General features: G+C 36.0%; 1 protein-coding gene across 1 annotated transcript in view; it reads right to left on the bottom strand.

The window, feature by feature from the left end:
* Sym (symplekin scaffold protein) overlaps window positions 1–21,126 on the bottom strand; it is a 662,620-nt gene that overhangs the window by 84,901 nt on the left and 556,593 nt on the right. Inside the window, exons 26-27 of the mRNA XM_090376545.1 lie at window positions 15,244–15,344; window positions 3,418–3,505 (exon numbers count right to left, since the gene is read on the bottom strand). Coding sequence (XP_090232671.1) covers window positions 3,418–3,505; window positions 15,244–15,344 — 189 coding nt within the window. The remainder of the gene's footprint in view (window positions 1–3,417; window positions 3,506–15,243; window positions 15,345–21,126) is intronic.

Genomic DNA, 21,126 nt, shown 5'->3' with positions numbered 1-21,126 from the left:
CACACCTCTGGCATTCCCCTCCCTGAATAACTCCTCATATGTGAATGTCAATGCAAAATATTCATTTAGTTTGTTAGCTACCTGAGCAGGATCATCAACAGTCGAACCATCGATATCATGTGGTCCAATATGATTCATCCCCTTCCTTCTAGAGTTTACCTAAGTAAAGAACTCTTTGCTGTTTTTCTTTGCATCCTTTGCCAAAGATTTCTCGTAATCTGCCTTCGCCTGCCTAACCTCCTTTGGAACTTGGTTACAGACCAGCTTATATCTATCATTGGCTTCTGTGTCACATGTTAATTTATATATATACCATGCATTTTTCTTCTCTGTCACATGTCTAATTAGTTCATCTGACATCCATTTTGGCCTAAATCTTGAACAATATTTCTTTATTGGTATGAAAAGCCTAGTAGCTTCCAAGATGAATTCTTTGAATGCTTTCCATTTTGAATTTGCTGTTGGTAACAGCATCAGTTGGTTTCACCGTACAGAATTTAAATACTGTCTCAGACCACTGCAGTCACCTTTAAGAAAGTACCCTTCCCTTTACCCTTGATGGTAGTTACCTCTTTGAGTAAATCCCACTTCAGCAGACTGTGATCACTGCCACCTAGTGGTTCATTTATCTGTAGATCCTTGATGAATGAAGAATCAGATCAAGAGTATTACTCCCTCTAGTTGCCTCCCGAACATGCTGCTGTAGAAAAAATACCTGTCCAGCTGAGCCTTAAACTTATTTAGGCTATCAACCTCCACCACAAGGGATGGAAGTCTGTTCCACCAACCAACCACCCGCTGGCTAAAGGCAAATTTCCGCACGTCTATCCCACATCTGTCTTTCCTCAATTTGAATTTATGCCCTCTCAGGTGATTATTCTGAGCTAGAGGAAGAATCCCATCAGCAGAAAACAATCATCCAATAAATCCACAAAAGCCTTGCTAGTGTGAGAGTGACCAACCCACAAATTCCAGTCAATATCCGGGAAATTAAAATTCTCCATTATAAGACGATCTAATTTACTGGCCCACTCTCTTTCTCTGCAGAATTGCTTATTATACTCATCAGATTCATTAGGCCTATAACACACACCTACTCTCATTTTTCCTTTCCCAGTGCTTATGTCACACCAAACAGACTCAACATTGCATTGTCCACCCACATCAACTGGATGCACTTCCTTAGATTTTCTATATTTCTTAACTAACAGCATTATGTGTTTCTTAACTAACAGCATAACCCCTCCTCCCCTCCCATCCTGTCTATCCTTTCTGTACACATTGTACTCTCCAAATTCCAGTTCTGCACTTCTTACGTCTGTGTGACACCATGTCTCTGATATCCCAACAATATCTGCCTTTGATATCTTGACTAGCACTTCAAGCTCATCGAATTTATTAACTATACTCCTAGCATTGGTGTACATGCATGCACCTGTTTCTACTCTTAGTTACTGTAACACAGCCCATGTATTTACTTGTTCCACTATAACTCCCAGCAGTCCTGGAAATTCCCATTGCCTTGCTTTCCAGGCTGCTGCTCAATTTCATTTCAATAGAAGTAGTGCAAGAATCACTTTTACCTCTGCCAGTGGCTACTGTTAATCTATTATATAGTATTATATAATAATACAGTTAATCTATTATATTATATTATATATAGCCCAAGCTAGCAGTTTCCCGACCCACCTAACTCTGCCTCGACAGCATCAGGAAATATTCTTGCAACCTTTCTATTTAAGTGTATCCAATCCCTGTAGGGGCAGTCTCTAATGTTAACAAACACAGACCAGGCTGAGAAAAATTCTACCCCTTGAGCCTTGCACAATCTCTCAAGGGCTGAATTGATCAACAAGGCTCCCATCATATACTCCATCCTATCGTGTCTGGGCAGAATTGCAGACACTTTCAAATTCAATCCTAACTGACGGCTTTTTTTTTCAGCATTATCTTGCACTTGTTAAGTAATTCTTCCGGTCTCCTACTCTTAATATCATTAGTGCCAACGTGTACAACAGTATCACCCTTTGCCCTTAAAGGATGATATCTGCCCTACAACGTCATCAACCTTTGCTCCTGGCAGACATACACTGGTCCTGTTCCATCTATCCTTTTTGCACAATATGTTCCCCATTTCCCTGACAATAGAGTCACATACAACAACTAGTTCCTTTGGGACTAGCGTGATGTTCAAGTGGCACTGATGTGGGCAGCTGAGAGCTTGATGGGCCCCTCAATTTCCTGTCCTTCAAGCTCTCATATAAGCCCATAACAATGCCAAGTTGGTGCCTGATTTCCTTATACTCCCTACATCACTCTCACACAAAAAAGACAATACCCCCTTGGCAATATCATATCCCGTTCCTGATTGCTCCACAAACATCAAACAAGCGGTGCATTTCATTAGACTGTGATTCAGAGGACAACCGCCCCCCCCCCCTCAGTTCTCCCCTGAGCCACAGCACTTCCACTAGCTGAGCCTTTTGCTTTGCTGCTCTGGTCTAAGTTATGATTTCTATTCAAGTTCAATAAAATTCCAATACAAAATATAACCCTAAACCTATATCCCAATGCAGTTATAACACTATATACCTGTATTTCGGTATCGAATATTTTCTAAGAATTACGTTATATGACTTTCTTATCCCGTCAACATATATGTATTAATTTATGACGTTACATTTGTAATAACTAGGTCGCTATATTTATTTAGTTAAAAAAGTACAATTCAATTGACAATGAAATTTAATATGATTAATAAATTAGATTAATAAATAATAGATGATGAATTGCCTCATTATTGTGCATGCAAATCATATCCAAAATTTTTTAGTTATTTATTTAATTTTTTTCTACTTTTTTGCTTTATCAACTTTGCTTGCTATAACTTTAAAAATTTATGAATTGTCATGGTGGAATTTCTTCCAGATGTGTTCCATGCCATGTTTCTTTCTGATTTCAATTGATTGCATCCACTTTTACACCATTGTTTTTGTGTGTTTTGTAATCATTTAAAAATGTTATCAGAGAATTGCAAGGACAGGAGGGAATTAGACTGCTTAAATGCAAAAGCTAACAATATATCATGTGCAAAAAAGAGACTTTTTAAATAGGAATACCAATACAGTATTTTAATTATTTGGAATTTTTTTCTAAAAAGAAAATAATATAACAGCAAATGTTTAAAAGCTTACCATTATGACAACAAGTTATCATAAAGTGATATAAGAAATAATAAAGGCAAATAACAAATGCAGTACTAATAGAGTTAAAATTTAGAATGCTTTACAATACTGCTTAGTTGGTATCAAGAATGCTTGTATATTATGCTTTGTAAGCGTAAATAAATACTGTTATTAAAAAGAAATGAGAAATAAAGACATATATTAAGATATTTCAATTTAGGAGCCAACTTACCATTGCAACCAAGAAGGCGATTAAAAACTTCCTTAACAACTATCGGATTCAATTTAATCAGTTTAGGTAGAGCAGCTATTACTTCTTTCTAAATAAGGTGAAAGATAAATACCATTTATCAAATCAACAGAAATAATACTGCATTAAAATCAACGTTCCAGGAGCTAAATTTTTCAATGTCTCCTAATTTGTAGCATGCAGAAACCCTTTCTGAATAGATGAAAGAATATGAAAAAACAATTTCATTTTTTCACAGCAAAGCAGTCGTGACTATTTGATTTGCCTTTCAGCTATCAGAGTATAGCCAGCTATTTTGGAGATAGGATAATGAAGAATGAAGTAGGTAGAATAAATAAATAAACATTTAAGAGAATGATAATGTAAAAATGGTCTTTAGGAAGGAAGAAAGGATTTATAAACATTCTTTAAAAGTTTAGCTCAATTCATTAAAACATCATCACAATTAGATCACAATAAATAAATCACAATTAGATTATTACTGCAAAAGGTTGCAATGAACATATTAATGAAGGATTATAAATAACCAGAATTTAAGTATTTTTTCCAAATTTATTGCTCCTTTGTAATAAAATAACAATAATACATACAATACTTTTTCAATTATTGAGATTATTCAGGTACCATTCCTGTGTATTGCAGCCTTTAATTTCTACATGTTGTGCAGTAGGGCAAGAACTTTACTTTATATTAAGTTTCATGGAAGGTTTGGTTAAAAGCTTCTATCAATTCATGAAGGATTTCGGGTTTGTTATTTTTGGCCCAAAAAAACTGAACAGCAATTCTCTTCAGTCATAATTAATCTCTAAACAATGTCTAATAAAGAATGAAAAAATTAATAATATATTGTGCTGGTTTATGGATCCAGAACACTGCTAGTAACAGCAAAAATACCCAGCAACCATAATGAAATATAGACAAATATATTAGATATATAATGAAATATAGACAAATATGTTTTCCTTTGTAACTACACCTGTCAGGTGTAGTTACAAAGGAAAAAATTATTAAAAGGTGCCTGAAAAATAAAAATAGATTACATAAAATTAAATAAAATAAATGAAAATATGCAAATAGTACTTAATGCTACAGATCCTAAGATTTTAACTATGTCTTCAAGGGCCGGCAGCCAAAACCAAAGGAAATACAGCAAAAAAGCAAGGCCACTGTATCTGTTATGATATATACGCAGCAGACAAAAAGCGAGAAGATGAATATATCATAACCAACCCAACAGAGACCAAAAATAAAAGGAATAAAAAACCAAACAAATATAATTCCTAAATAATTAAAAATAAAAGTAAACGTAATACCAATTAATTCCAGTTAAAGAAAAATTGAATGAATACCAAACAGCCCTACTTGAATTTTAACAAAAGAAAGTAACATAAAGACGAAAGGATATAGCCAGAATATAACAACTTACTGTTCGGCCTGGCAGAAGACAGTGAAATGGGTTGAGGGAAGTGAACACATCAAGGCTGTATCTGAGAGATCAAAGAAGTTAGCCGATAGTGTCCAGCAAATTTATAACCGTTAAGGCAACAGGTCAAAGTAAACCTTACCCACGTCTTGGGGAAGTCGGCAATTAAACAAATGAGGCAAATGAATCAGCAAAGAGAAGAAATCAATAACTAATAAAGTAGCATTGAAAAGACACTAAACTTTGTTGTAGAAGAAAAAAGGGTGATAGCAGAAAAATAGTATCTTGAATATTGCTTTCGGCCAGCCTAATCATGCATGAGATATAAGATGTAGTGTTTAAGAACAGCAAAAAGTAATTGGAAGAAGGGGAATATAGCAACCAAACATTAAATGTAGAACTAAATTCCAGTGCCACCTACAAGTCCATTACCAATAACAGCTGTATAATCACTAAGAAATTAATTACTTTCAGCAAGAAATTAAAAATTAGCATTAATAATTACAAATTTCCTTATATTTACTTCATACCTAAGTTCCACAAAAAACCCACAGGTTTCAGATTCATCACTTCTTGCAAATAGAGTTATGCTCATAGGTCAGGCAAAACTTTACAACTATTACTTAAAGGTGTTCAAGTAATATTATCGTCCCATTGCAATTATTTCTCGTCTTTCTAAAGTAATGGAAAAATCAATTAGCCGCCAACTCTTAAATCATCAAGAAATTTTCCATCTGATCAACGACTGCCAATATGGATTCCATCAGTATCAATACACTGGTAATATTCTGGCTCATATGTTAGCCATATATGGACAAATTTAATGGAAAAGATCTGTGAAACTCAAGCAATTGCTCTTGACTGTGGCTTAAAAGTCTTCTAAAAACTTCCATCATATGGTTTGTCAACTGTTTTTTGTAATTGGGTATCCAGTTTACTGTCTGACTGGTCACTGCGGGTGATAGTAGATGGCTCTCTGTCTTCTAACTTCTTCACTAATGCTGGTGTTCCCCCAAGGTTCAGTTCTTTCTCCCACTCTTTCCCTCTTATACATTAATGACCTTCTTCCATTGACCGGAAATCCTATACATAGTTTTGCTGATGATTGCTTTCCATCTACCAGTTTGAGAAACCTTGCCTTGCTCAAACATCTTCAACTTCTCGAATATCCACTATCAATTCCTTAAACAGTGATCTTAAGGTAATTCTCAAGTGGGGCAATGATATTTTAGTTGATTTCAATGCTTCTAAAACTCAGTCCTGTATTATACCTTGCAGAAGGGATTCTTCTGCTCCTATGGTTATCTTCGATGACACTCTGATTTTTAAGCAAGATCATATATCTCTAATGGGGATTACTCTGACTTCTAATCTCTTTTGGCATAATCACATTACAAATATTGTTTCCTCTGCATCTAAAAAACTGGGTTTTCTCTTTTCCTTTTGGCATTACTTTTCTTCCAAGCAGCTGTTCACTCTGTACAAATTGCAACTCCACCCTATCATGGAATATTGTCCCAACATCTGGGGGCAGTGCCTCCAAAACCTCTCTCAGGCTTCTAGATTCCATTCAGAATAAGGCAGGTAGGTTAATTAATGACTCATCTCTAATAGAGTTTCTCCACTCTCTGTCTCATTGATGTTCTGTTTCTGCCGCATGCCTTTTCTATAGATACTTCCATGGGCACTGTTCTTCTGAATTGGCTTCTATAATTTCTGTTCTCTCTTCTAAAGCAGTCTGAACATGTGCCGTTACCACTCAACATCATTTTACTGTTCAAGTTGGAACTCACAGAACCAACTTTTCTTCTTCCTCATTCATTCATTCCACTTCCGTTTTCTGGAACAACCTTCCCTCATGTGTATTTTCTGATAATGCCATCAAACATCATCTTTCTTTCATCTTCTCAACCTCCAACCCATGCATGGTACTAAGTACTATAGGTTCTAATACCTCTTGTGTTTGGGGTTTTCATAAAAAAAAAAAAAAAAAAAAAAAGCAGGGCAGTTTGGGAATGGTCTGTTAATTTGTCAGACAGAAATTTTATTAGTCCTAGGATACCTAAAATTCGGTGAATCAAGAGGTGAGTATAAAATGGAAATAATAAGTACGGAAGTTTATTTAGCTAGTTTCATAGTATATTAACAATGTTTCAGTTATTGTGGTTTTAGAAATAGTTTAGTTTATTTAATGTTTTATTACTTGCATATCTATTCATAAGCCACTTGTATGTCATTCTTTGTATATATGGATATATCGAAGGGTATTATTTTCACATGTTAAGATGAGGCAAAAATAAATAAATAAAAATAATAAAATAAATGAAAATAACAATTTTCATGTGTCATAAAAAACTGACTACAATTGTAAAAAGCAAAATTAGCTTTTTGTAGCCGAATTCTAATGAGACTATTGTTGCCAGATAATTTTATGCACAGTTAGTTTTTACTGCTCAATGAAGCTGATATTTTTTATAGTATAAAACTTGGATTCAATTCCAAACAATTATGAGTAACTGTGTGACAGTAACATTCTCCTATGCATGCCATGATTTGCAATAGTTTGGCAATTACTCTATAACAGTGGTTCTCAAAGTGGGGTATATGTACATCTTGGGGGTATGCAGTAAACCTTTTGGAGGTACGCTGTGAGAGCTCAAAAGTCACTAGATCTAGTAACAAAGTCGCTAAGTTGGCAACATTGCTACTGATTAATTTCTGAGAACTGAGTGACGAAGCTTGTTTGTTGTCTGTTATTTGGTTTTTAGGAGCATTAGCAACTAAGGCCATATTGCTCCGGGGATATGCGGTGGTCATTCCCTGACCTTTCCGTATCCTCTGTATTTGGTGGTCATGGGCTCAAACTCTGGTCTAATCAAGAAGCGTGTGCTATGCACTGCTGCTCTTGCCCACCTAGCTACAGAGGCGCCAGTGACGAAGCATGGTGCTGTAGTTCATGTCTGTACATGTTTGTCAATCCTCCCTCCCCTTCCCTACTTGAGAGCCGAACCTACCCAAACAGCTGATCTCCCAGTCAAAACATCCATTCTGAGTGAGTGAATGTGCCTTCTTACTGCTCTATGTATTTGTTGTGATTTACTTCATTTACTGTGCTTAAAGTTATTTTTAGTCTTCAGTTTACTGTAAAAATAATAAAACAAAGTTAAATTTTATTTAACTTTATTTTATTATTTTGTGAAGTTAAATGAACTTGTTTCTAAAGTACCCTGAAACATGGATAAATGGATAATTAAGAAGAAAAGTAATGTGGAGCCAGAGCCGATTGCTTCTACATCTACAACTATGTCAACATCCCATGTGAGTAAAGAGGTGGATTCAGCAAGTAACTAAAAGATCGTTAAAGTTAAACAATAAAGTGATAAAAAAATTAAAAAACATAAATATCATGAATGATATTTACAATTTGGCTTTATATGGATGGGAAATTTAATAGAATCAAATCCATAGTGCATTGTTTGCTCTGAAGTCCTGTCACAAAATTCCATGAAACCGTCTCTTTTGTGGCGACATTTTGAAACAAAACATAAGCATTTAAAAAACAACCCCTTAAGCTATTTTGAACTGTAATTAAGCATTTTTCTGGTGTAGAAAAAAATGAAAGTGCACTTAAAGCACTTACAAAGTAAGCCTTCAAATTGCCAAAGTCAGAAAGGCTCACACAATAAGTGAGTCACTCATTCTTCCAGCAGTCGAAGAAATAGTTTCTTGTATGTTTGGTCAAAAAGAGACAAACCTTGTCAGAACCATTCCTTTGTCAAACAACACAGTTTCCAGGAGAATTAAAGATATGGCCTATAATATTAAGGACCAACTCATTCAAGCTATTCAATGTAGTTTGTGGTTTGCCATACAAGTGGATGAGTCGACAGACGTAGCTGGGCTAGCTCAATTACTTGTTTTTGTGTGTGGAGAATTCCAGGATGCAATATTTGAAGATATTTTATTTTGTAAGCCTGTCAAAACTTCTACTATGGGTAGCCTGTATTCTAGTGAGTTCATCACTTATCTTTCCTTTGAAAAGGTCAGATCCATCGGAGCATACAAGAATCTTAAAAAAATTTTAATGGGAACTACAGTAATCTGATCTCAGGCAAAAGAGAGGGTTTCCCAGCCCCAAGAAATTGCTGCTTCACACAGAAGTATGTTAGTTGTCAAGAGGAAATGTTCTTTGCCATTTATTTGAACTCAACAATGAAGTACACTTTTTTTTCATGGACCACGAGTTTCGACTTTCTTTGAGACTACAAGACTTAGAATGCTTCTACGGTTATCATATTTAGCTGATATTTTTTAAAAAGTGAATATTTGGAACTTATCATTGCAAGAACACAACATTGATGTGTTCTATGCTGAGAAGAAAACAGAGGCCGTGGTAAAAAAAATTTCTCTCTGGAAAAACGGAATTAAAAAGAACAGCTGTGACCAATTTCAGCGACTGACAGATTCATTTCTTAAAGAAAATGAGCAAACAATTGTGGACTTTGAAGACATCAGACAACATATAATCATTCACTTAAGCACTCTTAAAATTCTTATAAGGCAGTATTTTCCACCCCCTGATGAAATGCAAGAATGGATTCGGGACCTCTTCACATTTGATTTGGAAAAATGTAAGCTTCCATTGTCCAATAAAGAAGAGTTGATTGAGATATCTTGTGACAATAGTTTAAAAAACATTCATTCCAAAAAGCCATTGATTAGTTCTTGGATTGGAGTGGAGAAGGAATATCCAACTTTGTCAAGAATTGCAGCCAAATATTTGTTACCTTTCACAACAACTTATTTAGGTGAAACTGGTTTTTCATCTTTAACTGCTTTAAAAAATAAATATAGGAACAGGCTGGATGTTGAAGATGACTTGCGACTCTAACTCAGCAAGATAACTCCAACCATTGATGAACTGTGCAAGCGTAAATAAGTGCAACCATCTCACTGATTACCCAGTAAAATGTTTATAATTTTATAAGATTTGTTAAATTGTTTATGTCACTCTTTGTGTTTATCGATATATGTAATTTATGAATACAAAACTTAATGTGCGTGTATATATATGTTTTATTCTATTCCCATTGTTATATTATAACTATAGTTTTATCTATCTATACAAGGGGTACACCAATTACATACACATTTCCGGGGGTACGTGAAGCATAAAAGGTTGAGAACCACTGCTCTATAGCATATGATAAACATTTATTAAAGTGTGCTACTTGTTCATGATCTCTCAAAATTGTCTTGTGTGAAGTATTCTTTTGTACTATATAGGGAAGTCAAAGTCTGTCTTTTCAGCATTTGATAATTTGGTCATTATAAGATGAATTAAATGGTTGTGGCATGCAGATGGAGAATTTTTGGTTCGGAGCTTTTCTGTTTGGAGAAGAAAAGCCCCAACCCAGTTACTCAGTCTAGTATGGACAACTTTTTTTCAAGACAGTCATGAACTTGTTGCTCGGGGGTTTCCCCGAGCAACAAGTTCATGTGTGCTTGTTCTTTAAATTCAACAAGCTATTATTAAATAGCTTGTTGAATTTATTCTCCCATTAGGGCACTGGTCTCTGCTTCAGATTATTCTGATTATGCTTCAGGATTTATTTTATAAGTTTATCTGTTTAAGATAAAATATTATATTTAACTATGTTTAGAAGTTAGTCAAATATTTATTTTGAAATTTTATACAGATATGTGAGACCAGTCACTATATGTTAAACACAGGGCCAGGCTCTGCAAACCAGTCCTGCACTCATTTATTGATTCTTATTACCAGTTTAATTTCAAATGCAGTATCATGCATACTATCCAAGAGGGGTGTGTGTTCATTGTTGTGCACTTTTTAAACATTCAATCTTACAAGAGCAATTGTCATCATGGACTATGGTGCAACATTATTTTTTTATGTGACTTGCTCATTTTTCTCTTTTCTTTTTGGTCCCTTCTGAGCTCAGGGCCTTGGTGCAGCTAAATCGCATGCATCACCAGATAAGTGTGGTGGCATTACAGGCAAATAACTGCTATGGATAAAGAGATAGTTGAGTGGGAGAAGACAAAGAGTGTGCAATGATCTACTTGGACTAATGTTAATAATAGAGTCTCACAGAGTTAAGTGCTGGGTGCCTTACTGTTTTCAATATTTATTAAAGATACTGATGAAGGCATATTGTGCTTAATGTCTAAGTTCAAATGTTGGCAGGGTGGCTAATCACAGGCATCAGGGCATGCTACTGCAACAAGATCTAGAAATAGGAAGATGTGCTGAGAAGTGGAAACTGAAGTTTAACATTGAGAAATGGAAAGTAATACATATAGGGAGCAGTAATCCCAGAATAGCACACCAACTGTGGAGAACCATATTCAAGGTAGTTAAGAACGAAAAAGGCCAGGAGATAACTGTGCAGTCAGATATGAAGTCCTCTGAGGAGTGCAGACAAGCTGCTAGGGAAGCCCACTACTAATCAAAGATAAAGAGGAATTTTGGCAGCTGGGATAAGGAGGTGATTATACTGTTGTATATGGTAATTATGATGCCACATCTTGAGCAGGCGCCTCCATAGCCAGGTGGGAAGGAGCAGCAGTGCATAGCACACGCTTCTTGATTAGACCGGGGTTCGAGCCCGTCACCACCAAATATGAACGATGCGGAAAGGGCAGGGAATGACCACCGCATATCCAAGGAGCAATATGGCCTTAGTTGCTAATGCTCCTAAAAATCAAACAACAACATCTTGAGCACTGCATACAGGTCTGGAAGTTCAATTTTAGATAGGGTGTGAATCTTTTGGAATTGATGAAGAGCAGGGAATGAGATTAGTGAGGAACAAATGGTACTCTTACCAACAAAGACTTCATTTCTGCAAATTGCAGCATCTGAAATCTAGCCATACTGCAAGGAGATCTAAATGAAGTGTTTATGGCTTTGAATGGCCTGAGCAAACGTTGATAGTATCCTTGCTCTTGCTCAGACAGCACATATGAGGGACATAAATTTAAACGAATAAGGATAGTTGTAAAATGGATTTCCAGAAATTGCTTTCAGCCATTGGGTGGTTAATTGCTGATTATACCAAAATAGCAAAATTTCCATCTGGTTTGTGGAAGTGGAGTTTTGATAAATTTAAGAAATAACTATACAAATTATTAAAGCAAATAGACAGGTGATCTGGGAATCTTTTTTTATTATTATTTTTTTTGCTAATGTTACATAAACTTGTTTCCTTGCATCACTTTCCACTACTAATATTCAACACGTTCTTTAACATAATGTTAGGAATTTATTCCAAAATATGGAAATTAAGTGAGCGAGCTTATTCCCTTATTCTCTCTCGTCCTCATGTATTCATGCACAAACAACTACATTACTAAAGTTTTGGGAAAGTTTTGTCAACATGGGTGAACAGAAAGTGGACATGGAAAACTCCAAATGCATTAACAACTAATGAAATCGACTTCATCCTCACTAACAGAAGATATATTGTGAATGATGTTACTGTTCTAAATAAGGTAAATGTTGGAAGTGATCACAGAATAGTAAGATGTACACTTGATATAGATGCAGGAAAGGAAAAAACTGACTCGAGTAAATAATACAAAGGTCTTTGAGATAACAGAAGAGGAGAAAAAGCAGTATGTACTGGAACTTAAGAACAAGTTTGAGCTTCTGCAGACTGCTCAGGACCAAGATATCAACGAGGAATATTACAACTTTCTGAAAGTGATAAAGCCCAAGAAACCTACAGGGAAAAAGAAATCCAAAGAAGAAAAAATTAGTCAAGAAACACTTCTCATGATGAACCGAAGACGACAAATGAAAAGGAAGAAAAACACTGAAAGGGGTAAAATTGAGTATACTGAGTTATGCAAAGCCATTAGAAAGACACTCAGAGAGGACATAAGAAGATTTAACACAAGAAAAGTAGAACAAGCATTAAGAGAAAACAAAGGATTTAAATTAACAGCCATGAGCAGTAATACAGAAAGAAAAATGATACTGAAACTGAAGAATAGTGATGGTGTACTTATAAACAGCAGAGAAGGAATAATTCAAATAGCAGAAGACTACTAAAAAGAATTATACAAGGAGCGAGGGAATGATGCCAGCAGTGGGGAAGATGGATTGCAAATTAGCAACATATATGACATACCCGATATTCTTCCTGAAGAGGTAGAACATGCATTGAAGAAAATGAAGAATCAGAAAGCCCCGAGGGAAGCTGAAGTTACTGTAGAGTTGTTAAAATTGGGAGGAAGAGACATAACACAAAAACTGGCAAGGCTCTTCACAAAGTGCATTAGAAAAGGTGTGACACCTAAGCAGTGGAATAATTCAATCATAGTTTTGCTGCATAAGAAAGGAGATAAATCAGAAATTGGAAATTATAGACCAATTAGCTCGTTATCCCACATCTACAAGTTGTTCACAAGGGTCATTACTAACAGATTAGAAAGAATACTTGATGAGAATCAACTGAAAGAGCAAGCTGGCTTTAGGACAGGAATCTCAACTATGGATCACCTTCACGTAATATCACAGCTAATGGAGAAAGCAAATAAATATAAAACAACATTATGCCTGGCATTTGTGGATTATGAAAAGGCATTTGACTCCATACAGCATAAGGCAATGTTTCGGGCACTGGAAAGACAAGACATAGATACCCCACATATTATGATTTTGAAGAAAATATATGAGAGTGCCACCTCCTTTATTAGACTAGACAAAGACAGTAGGAAATTGAAAATCGAGAAAGGAGTTCAACAAGGAGATAGAATATCTCAAGCAGTTAATGTGAACGGAGAGTACCTAAACCATTTACGATTTGCAGATGACATTGTGGTCATAAGCCACAATCCCAAAGAATTAGATGTAAATCTTAATCAGTTATGCACAGTTAGTAAGGATTTTGGACTAAAGATGAATATGGCTAAAACAAAAGTAATGATGAACAAGTATGCCACGGAAAGGGAAATAATGATTGAAGGAGCAGTAATTGAAAAGGTGGAGTCATATACTTATCTGGGACAAGTTATTAGCTGTAATAATGATAAATGGCTGCAAGTCAAGAGAAGAATAAATTTTGGATGGATAGCATTCAGGAAATATAGTCACATACTGAAGAGCAATATCCCAGTTTGTCTGAAACATAAAATAATGAACCAATGTATACTCTCCACCATGACTTATGGAAGTGAAACTTGGGCACTCACCAAAAGAATGGAAGAGAAGCTCAGAACTACACAGCGAAGAATGGAACGAATTATATTGGGAATCAGACTGTTAGATAAGAAGAGAAACGCATGGATTAGGCAGCAAACTCAAGTAAAGGAAATTCTTATCAAAACTAAAGAACTAAAATGGTCTTGGGCAGGACGCACAGCTCGAAGACATGATGACAGATGGACTAAGAAAATAACAGAATGGTACACCCATGAGGAGACAAAGGTGGAAGACAAAGATCTGGAAGACAAAGGTGGAGATGGATAGATGAAATTCATGAGTTTGTGAGTAGTAAATGGATGGCCAGTGCTCAAAACAGAAGGAACTGGAAAGTTGCTGGAGAAGCCTTCATCCTGCAGTGGATGAAAATGGCTGATGATGATGATGTTAAGAAAAAGAGCAAAGACACCTGGAATCATGAAAGTACGTACAGAAACAGTGATGCAGTGAGTATATGGATATTAATATGAACAGGTGTAGTTCAATTTCAGTTATTGCTCAATATGTTTAATAAACATAAAGGAAATTTTAGCAGGAAGTTGACAGACATGCAAACTGATAATTTATGAAAATGTTGCAAATCAGAGAACAGAAACTATTGTAATTGTTAATTAAATGTGATTTTTCACACGACAAGAATGGTTCAAGTGTATTGTTATCTGCTTCGGTTTAGATTAGTTTTAAGCTGTTGCATCATTCAGTAGCTGTCAACACAAAGTCTGCCATCATATAAAACTAACACTCAATTAGAACGGGCGTTAAATGTCCAAACATTAGTTCTGGAATTTTCTTACAGTTCACATATTTTTAATAATACAAAAAATTTTCAATAAATATGTCAATCTCCAAATGATCATTGAGCTCCAATACTGATCTATGTTTAGAAGATTAAAAGGATGCTAAGTTATTAAACTTTTACTATGCTTTTCTTCATTTCTTCATTCAATCAAATATACTTGCTGCAGAGAAGTAAATGGGGAACAAATATTCATTGTCATGTTACTAACATTTACTATCGCGTCAGTTATGACAACATAAATATCTACTATAATTCCAAATCATTAAATATTAAGAAAAAATTAACAACCCCTAATTATATTTGAAATTTGAAGAAAATCAGAAAGAATGCAAATTATGAATAAGACATATACAATACCTTTGTAAGTCCATTAAGGACAGGAATTAAAAATCTGACATCAGGTACCCTCTTATGATATAAATCTCTAACTCGGGCAACCAGTTCAGCTGAAGGAGGAGCTGTAAAAGGTTTTCAATATATAAATACAGTAGTAGTAAATTTATTTTGTCCACTTTCTGAAGTGGCAAAATAAATTTAAAATGAATGAAAACAGTTGCTTTATGCAAGAATAATTTTCTTCTCAAAGAATGCTACTTAATTAAAAGTACAATAGCAAGAACCTCAACAGAAAATAAATTCTATTCCTTTTGGATGCTTTGATTTAACTTTTCAGTAAACAGTCATCGGCAGAAATAATAATAATAATAATAAAAAAAAAAAAACAAAAAACGAATGGTCTAAACCTAAACATACTAATCACCCAATAACATAATTGGGTGACTTCCTTTCTTTCTTTTTCTTTTTAAATAGTATGAACCAGAGCTGTAATGCTCAATCCATTCTACGTTGATATCAATATTTGTAAAATAATAAGAGAAGTTTAGCATAATTTCTGGAGAGTATCATACGGAAGTGTTCTACGTATTATACTGAGGTAAACTTCTATTATTTTAAATTTTTTTTTATATCAAAATTAGTAATAATTTTTTTAGTTTTAGTATATTGTAATTTCTCTTTTTTTTTTTTTTTCCTGATGAATATTTCCAGAAATCAGAAAAAAATCAACATGGCCGGAAGAAACAGAACAATTACAAAGGTCTGCATGTACTTTCCATCAGAAAAAAATTGACCTCTAGTAAATCTGGTTTTTGTGGTGCTGATTACATGAATATGATGTGACTGATTATACCACTCAGATACATATTCAGCTAATCTACATGAATATAATTATTATCGTTTAGAAATTCATATTTATGTTAATTGCTTGATTATAACTATAACCTTATTATTTCATAATTTAATATTTGTTCATTAATTGTTTCCAGTAAGATCCTGTGAATTACTGAAATACATTCAGTGTTGCTTCTAAGAACAATCACCCCAACAAATTCTATTTGAGCAGCTCTTTCCTAAATAAATCACAATGGATATTCAGCAAATTTACCAGTTCTACTTTGGCTATTCTCTAGTTGACTAGGATAAGGCATGGGCACCCTATGTTTCCATACTACTTGTTTGAATGGGCTGTGTTGAACGGGTTGTACAAAAGGAAAGAGTGCCATCTTCAATAGCCATGATACAGAGGGAGTCAAATGACCATGATGGTGATAGTTACTTTTGTCATGTAAATTTAACTGGATTCAGCAATGAGAAGCAATCAATCATGATTACAGCATGCTAATTGTGGTACGAAGAGAAACACATGGATTAGGCAGCAAACTCAAGTAAAGGGCATTCTTATAAAAACTAAAGAACTAAAATGGTCTTGGGCAGGACACATAGCTCAAAGACATGATGACAGATGGACTAAGAAAATAACAGAATGGTACCCAAGAGGAGCTAGATGAAAACCTGGAAGACAAAGGCGGAGGTGGATAGATGAAATTCATGAGTTTGTGGATAGTAAATGGATGGCCACTGCTCAAAACAGAAGGAACTGGAAAGTTGCTGGAGAGGCCTTCATCCTGCAGTGGACTGAAAATGGCTGATGATGATGAATTGTGGTACCACCAAAGCATGGAGTTTAGAAGCCAAAATGGAATGTGATTAAGGTGAAGTAGGCAGAGACATGAAAACTTTAGCCAGAGCTGTTTACTCAAGGTAAATTAAATGACCTCATTAGAGATCTGGCCCTCTCCAAATATAAAGCCAAACTTTACCTTGAGACTAAACCAGAAACATTTGGTTAAGAAGAACAAAGTGACTCACTATTGAAAAAGAGAGAGTTTTGAGGAAATTTACAGAAAGCAGTCTTCTCTGTTATTGCCCTGATATCAATGTTTTTAGAGAACTGTCACAAATTCACATCTGAATGGCATCATATTATCAATTACTCACAGCAAAATGTAAAAGCAGTTCTTTTGCAAAATAGGAATTTAAAGCAATTCATTCACCTTATCCACTGTTTACCTAAACAAGACATACTATAACATGAAGACATTATCAGTGAAAAACAGCTGCCAGGATTTCTGGTAGCTGTTTTCAACAAATATATGTTGGCAGGCTACTGCTGGATTTGTTACCATGACATTCGGACAAAGTGTATCAAAGGAAATCATCTGCACAACATGCTGTATTGTTTACACTATGTGTTTAAGTGTATTGAATTTAAAGTGTAAAAGTGATAAAAAGGTAATTGTAAATAGTCTCATGTGGTGTTTATTACTCATTAACTGAAATTCATTACTGATTACTGAAATCAACTTATTTAACTTGAACTGATATTATCAGCATTCATATTATAAAAACTACACCTGCTTAAAAAAGGGGGTGGAATCATTTTGTGACCAGTGTTATCTTTGAGTTTCTATCTAATGCAATTTCAAGTACCTGGCATTATTTCCTAAAGAAAGTGTCCCACTGCAGGAATCAAATAAATGAAATGTAAAAGTATTTTATATATAAAATTTCATATTATTAGCATTAGCATTAGTAGAGGCATTTGATGCAAGAAAGCAAGCTTATGCAGCATCAGCCAAAAAAAAAAAGGAAAAAAAAAAAACCCCCACTTCCACTTCACCCCTCTGTTCGTTCAAAATACCTGTCCAGCTGAGCCTTAAACTTATTTAGGCTATCAACCTCTACTACAAGGGATGGAAGTCTGTTCCACCAACCAACCACCCGCTGGCTAAAGGCAAATTTCCGCACGTCTATCCTACATCTGTCTTTCCTCAATTTGAATTTATGCCCTCTCAGGTGATTTTTCTGAGCTAGAGGAAGAATCCCATCAGCATTGAGCATGCTCAAACCATTCAAGGCTTTATACACCTCTATCAGATCACCTCGCTGGTGCCTAGTCTCCAGACACTTTAATTTGCAAAACTTAAGCCTTTCTTCGTAAGAGCACCCCTTTGTTCCATTCACTAATCTTGTTGCCCTTCTCTGTACTCGTTCCAGTAGCTCTACATCCTTCTTGAAATGAGGCCTCCAGACCTGTATACAGTACTCTAGGTGTGGCCTGACCGTTGCCTTATACAAGGGAATAATCACTTCCTTATCCCTGCTGGAAAAATTCCTGTATATCATTGACAATACTCCATGAGCTACTCTTGCAGCCCGTCTGCACTGCTCAGAGAACTCCATACCTGCCTGCACAACCACCCCCCAAGTTCCTTTCATTCTCTACCACTGTCAGTGTAGTACCACACAGTTGATACGTTGCTCTGGGGTTGCTGTTTCCCATGTGTAGCACTTTACATTTGTCAATGTTAAAGTTCATTTGCCACCTCTCAGCCCATCTGTTCAACCTTTCCAGATCCTGTTGCAGTAGCATAGTGTCAGTAGTGTCCTTGACAACCCTGCCAACTTTTGTATCGTCTGAAAACTTGGACATTAAGCTTGATATACCATCATCAATATCATTTATAAATACAGAAAACAATAATGGACCCAACACTGAGCCCTGAGGGACTCCACTAATAACATTAGTCCACGATGAGCAGTGTCCATTGATTACCACTCTCTGTCTTCTCCCCCTCAACCACCCCTTTTATCCATAGCAGCAATTTGCCTCCAATGTCACACTTCTCCAATTTGTGTAGCAGTCTTCCATGTGCAACAGTATCAAAAGCGTTCCTAAGATCCAAGTATATAATATCAAAGCTATTCCCTGCATCCAGTTCTTTTGTGACTGCATCATAGTATCCAATCAATTTGGTCAGGCAAGACTTCCCCTTAACAAAACCATGCTGTGTCTGAGCTATAACTGAAGTCTTGTCTAAATGATAATGCAGTGCTTCTTTAACCAGTGCCTCCATTAATTTTCCTGGAACAGAAGTTAAGCTCACAGGTCTATAATTACTTGTGTCAGTCTTTGATCCTCCTTTGTGAATTGGGGTCACATTTGCACATTTCCAGTCTATGGGTACCTCCCCTGAGTCCAAGGAAGCTCTCATAATTATGGCTAAGGGTTTGCTTACTTCCTTTGCTGCCTCCTTTAATATAACTGGATAGATCCCATCCACCCCGGGTGCCTTTCTTGTGTTTATCTTCAACAGTTTCTCCTCCACTTTACTCCCAGTTATTTCAAGATTCTGTAGCTTACTGCTAGAGTTGAATATACCTCTGGAATTCCCCTCGCTGAATAACTCCTCATGTGTGAATGTCGATGCAAAATATTCATTTAGTTTGTTAGCTACCTGAGCAGGATCATCAACAGTTGACCCATCAATATCAAGTGGACCAATCTGATTCATCCCCTTCCTTCTAGAGTTTACATAAGTAAAGAACTCTTTGCTGTTTTTCTTTGCATCCCTTGCCAAGGATTTCTCGTAATCTGCCTTCGCCTGCCTAACCTCCTTTGTAACTTGGTTGCATATCAACTTGTATCTATCATAGGCTTCTGTGTCATGTGTTAATTTGTAAGTATCCCATGCATTTTTCTTCTCTGCCATATGCCTCATTAGTTCATCTGACATCCATTTTGGCCTAAACCTTGAACAATATTTCTTAGTTGGTATGTAAAGCCTAGTAGCTTCCAAGATAAGTTCTTTGAATGCTTCCCATTTTGAATTTGCTGTTGGTAATATCATCAGTTGGTCCCACTGTATAGAATTTAAATACTGTCTCAGTCCATCGTAGTCGCCTTTACGGAAGCAATAACCCTTCCCTTTACCCCTAATGGTAGTTACCTCTTTGAGTAAATCCCACTTCAGCACACTGTGATCACTGCCACCTAGTGGTTCATTTATCTGCAGATTCTTAATGCATGAAGAATCACTGCTGATAATCAAATCAAGAGAATTACTCCCTCTAGTTGCCTCCTGAACATGCTGATGTAGAAAACAATCATCCAATAAATCCACAAAAGCCTTGGTAGTGTGTGAGTGACCAACCCACAAATTCCAGTCAATATCTGGGAAATTAAAATCCCCCATTATAAGACTCTCTGATTTACTGGCCCACTCTATTTCCCTGTACAGTTTCTTATTATACTCATCAGAGTCATTAGGCCTATAGCACACTCCTACTCTCAATTTTGATCTCCCAATGCTTATGTCACACCAAACTGACTCAACACTGCACTGTCCAGCGATGTCGACTGGCTTCACTTCCTTGGTTTTTATGTGTTTCTTAACTAATAGCATAACCCCTCCCCCCTTCCTATCCTGTCTATCCTTTCTGTAGACGTTGTACTCCCCAAATTGCAGTTCTGCATCCCTTATATCTGTGTGACACGACGTCTCTGATATCCCAACAATATCTGCCTTTGATGTTTTGAGTAATACCTCAAATTCATCAAATTTATTTACTAAACTCCTAGCATTGGTGTACACGCAAGTATACCTGCACCTGTTTCTATTCTTAGCTCCCCTAACACAACCCATGTGTTTACTTGTACCGCAATGGCTCCCAGCAGTCTCTGAAATATCATGCATCTTGTTTTTCAAGTTTCTGCTCATTCTAATAGAAGCAGTGCAAGAATCACTTTCACCTCTGCCAGTGGCTACTGTCAATCTATTGGTCTTTGTCTCTCCCCCCAGGCTAGCAGTTTTCCGACCCACCTAACACTGCCTCGATAGCATCAGCAAATATCCTTGCACCCTTTCTATTTAAGGGTATCCCATCCCTGTAGAAGCAATCTCTCCTGTTAACAAGTACAGTCCAGGCTGAAAAAAATTCTACCCCTTGAGCCTTGCACAATCTTTCCAGGGCCGAATTGATCGACAAGGCTCTCATCATATACTCCCTCCTATCGTGTCTGGGCAGAATTGCAGACACTTTCAAATTCAACCCTAATTC

This window comes from Mastigoproctus giganteus, chromosome 6 (assembly GCF_048544385.1).
Source record: "Mastigoproctus giganteus isolate SK-2022 chromosome 6, ASM4854438v1, whole genome shotgun sequence".
Classification (NCBI taxonomy): Eukaryota; Metazoa; Arthropoda; class Arachnida; order Uropygi; family Thelyphonidae; genus Mastigoproctus; species Mastigoproctus giganteus.
The sequence above is the reverse complement of the archived record's forward strand: the minus strand, read 5'-3'. Positions and strand labels throughout refer to the sequence as shown.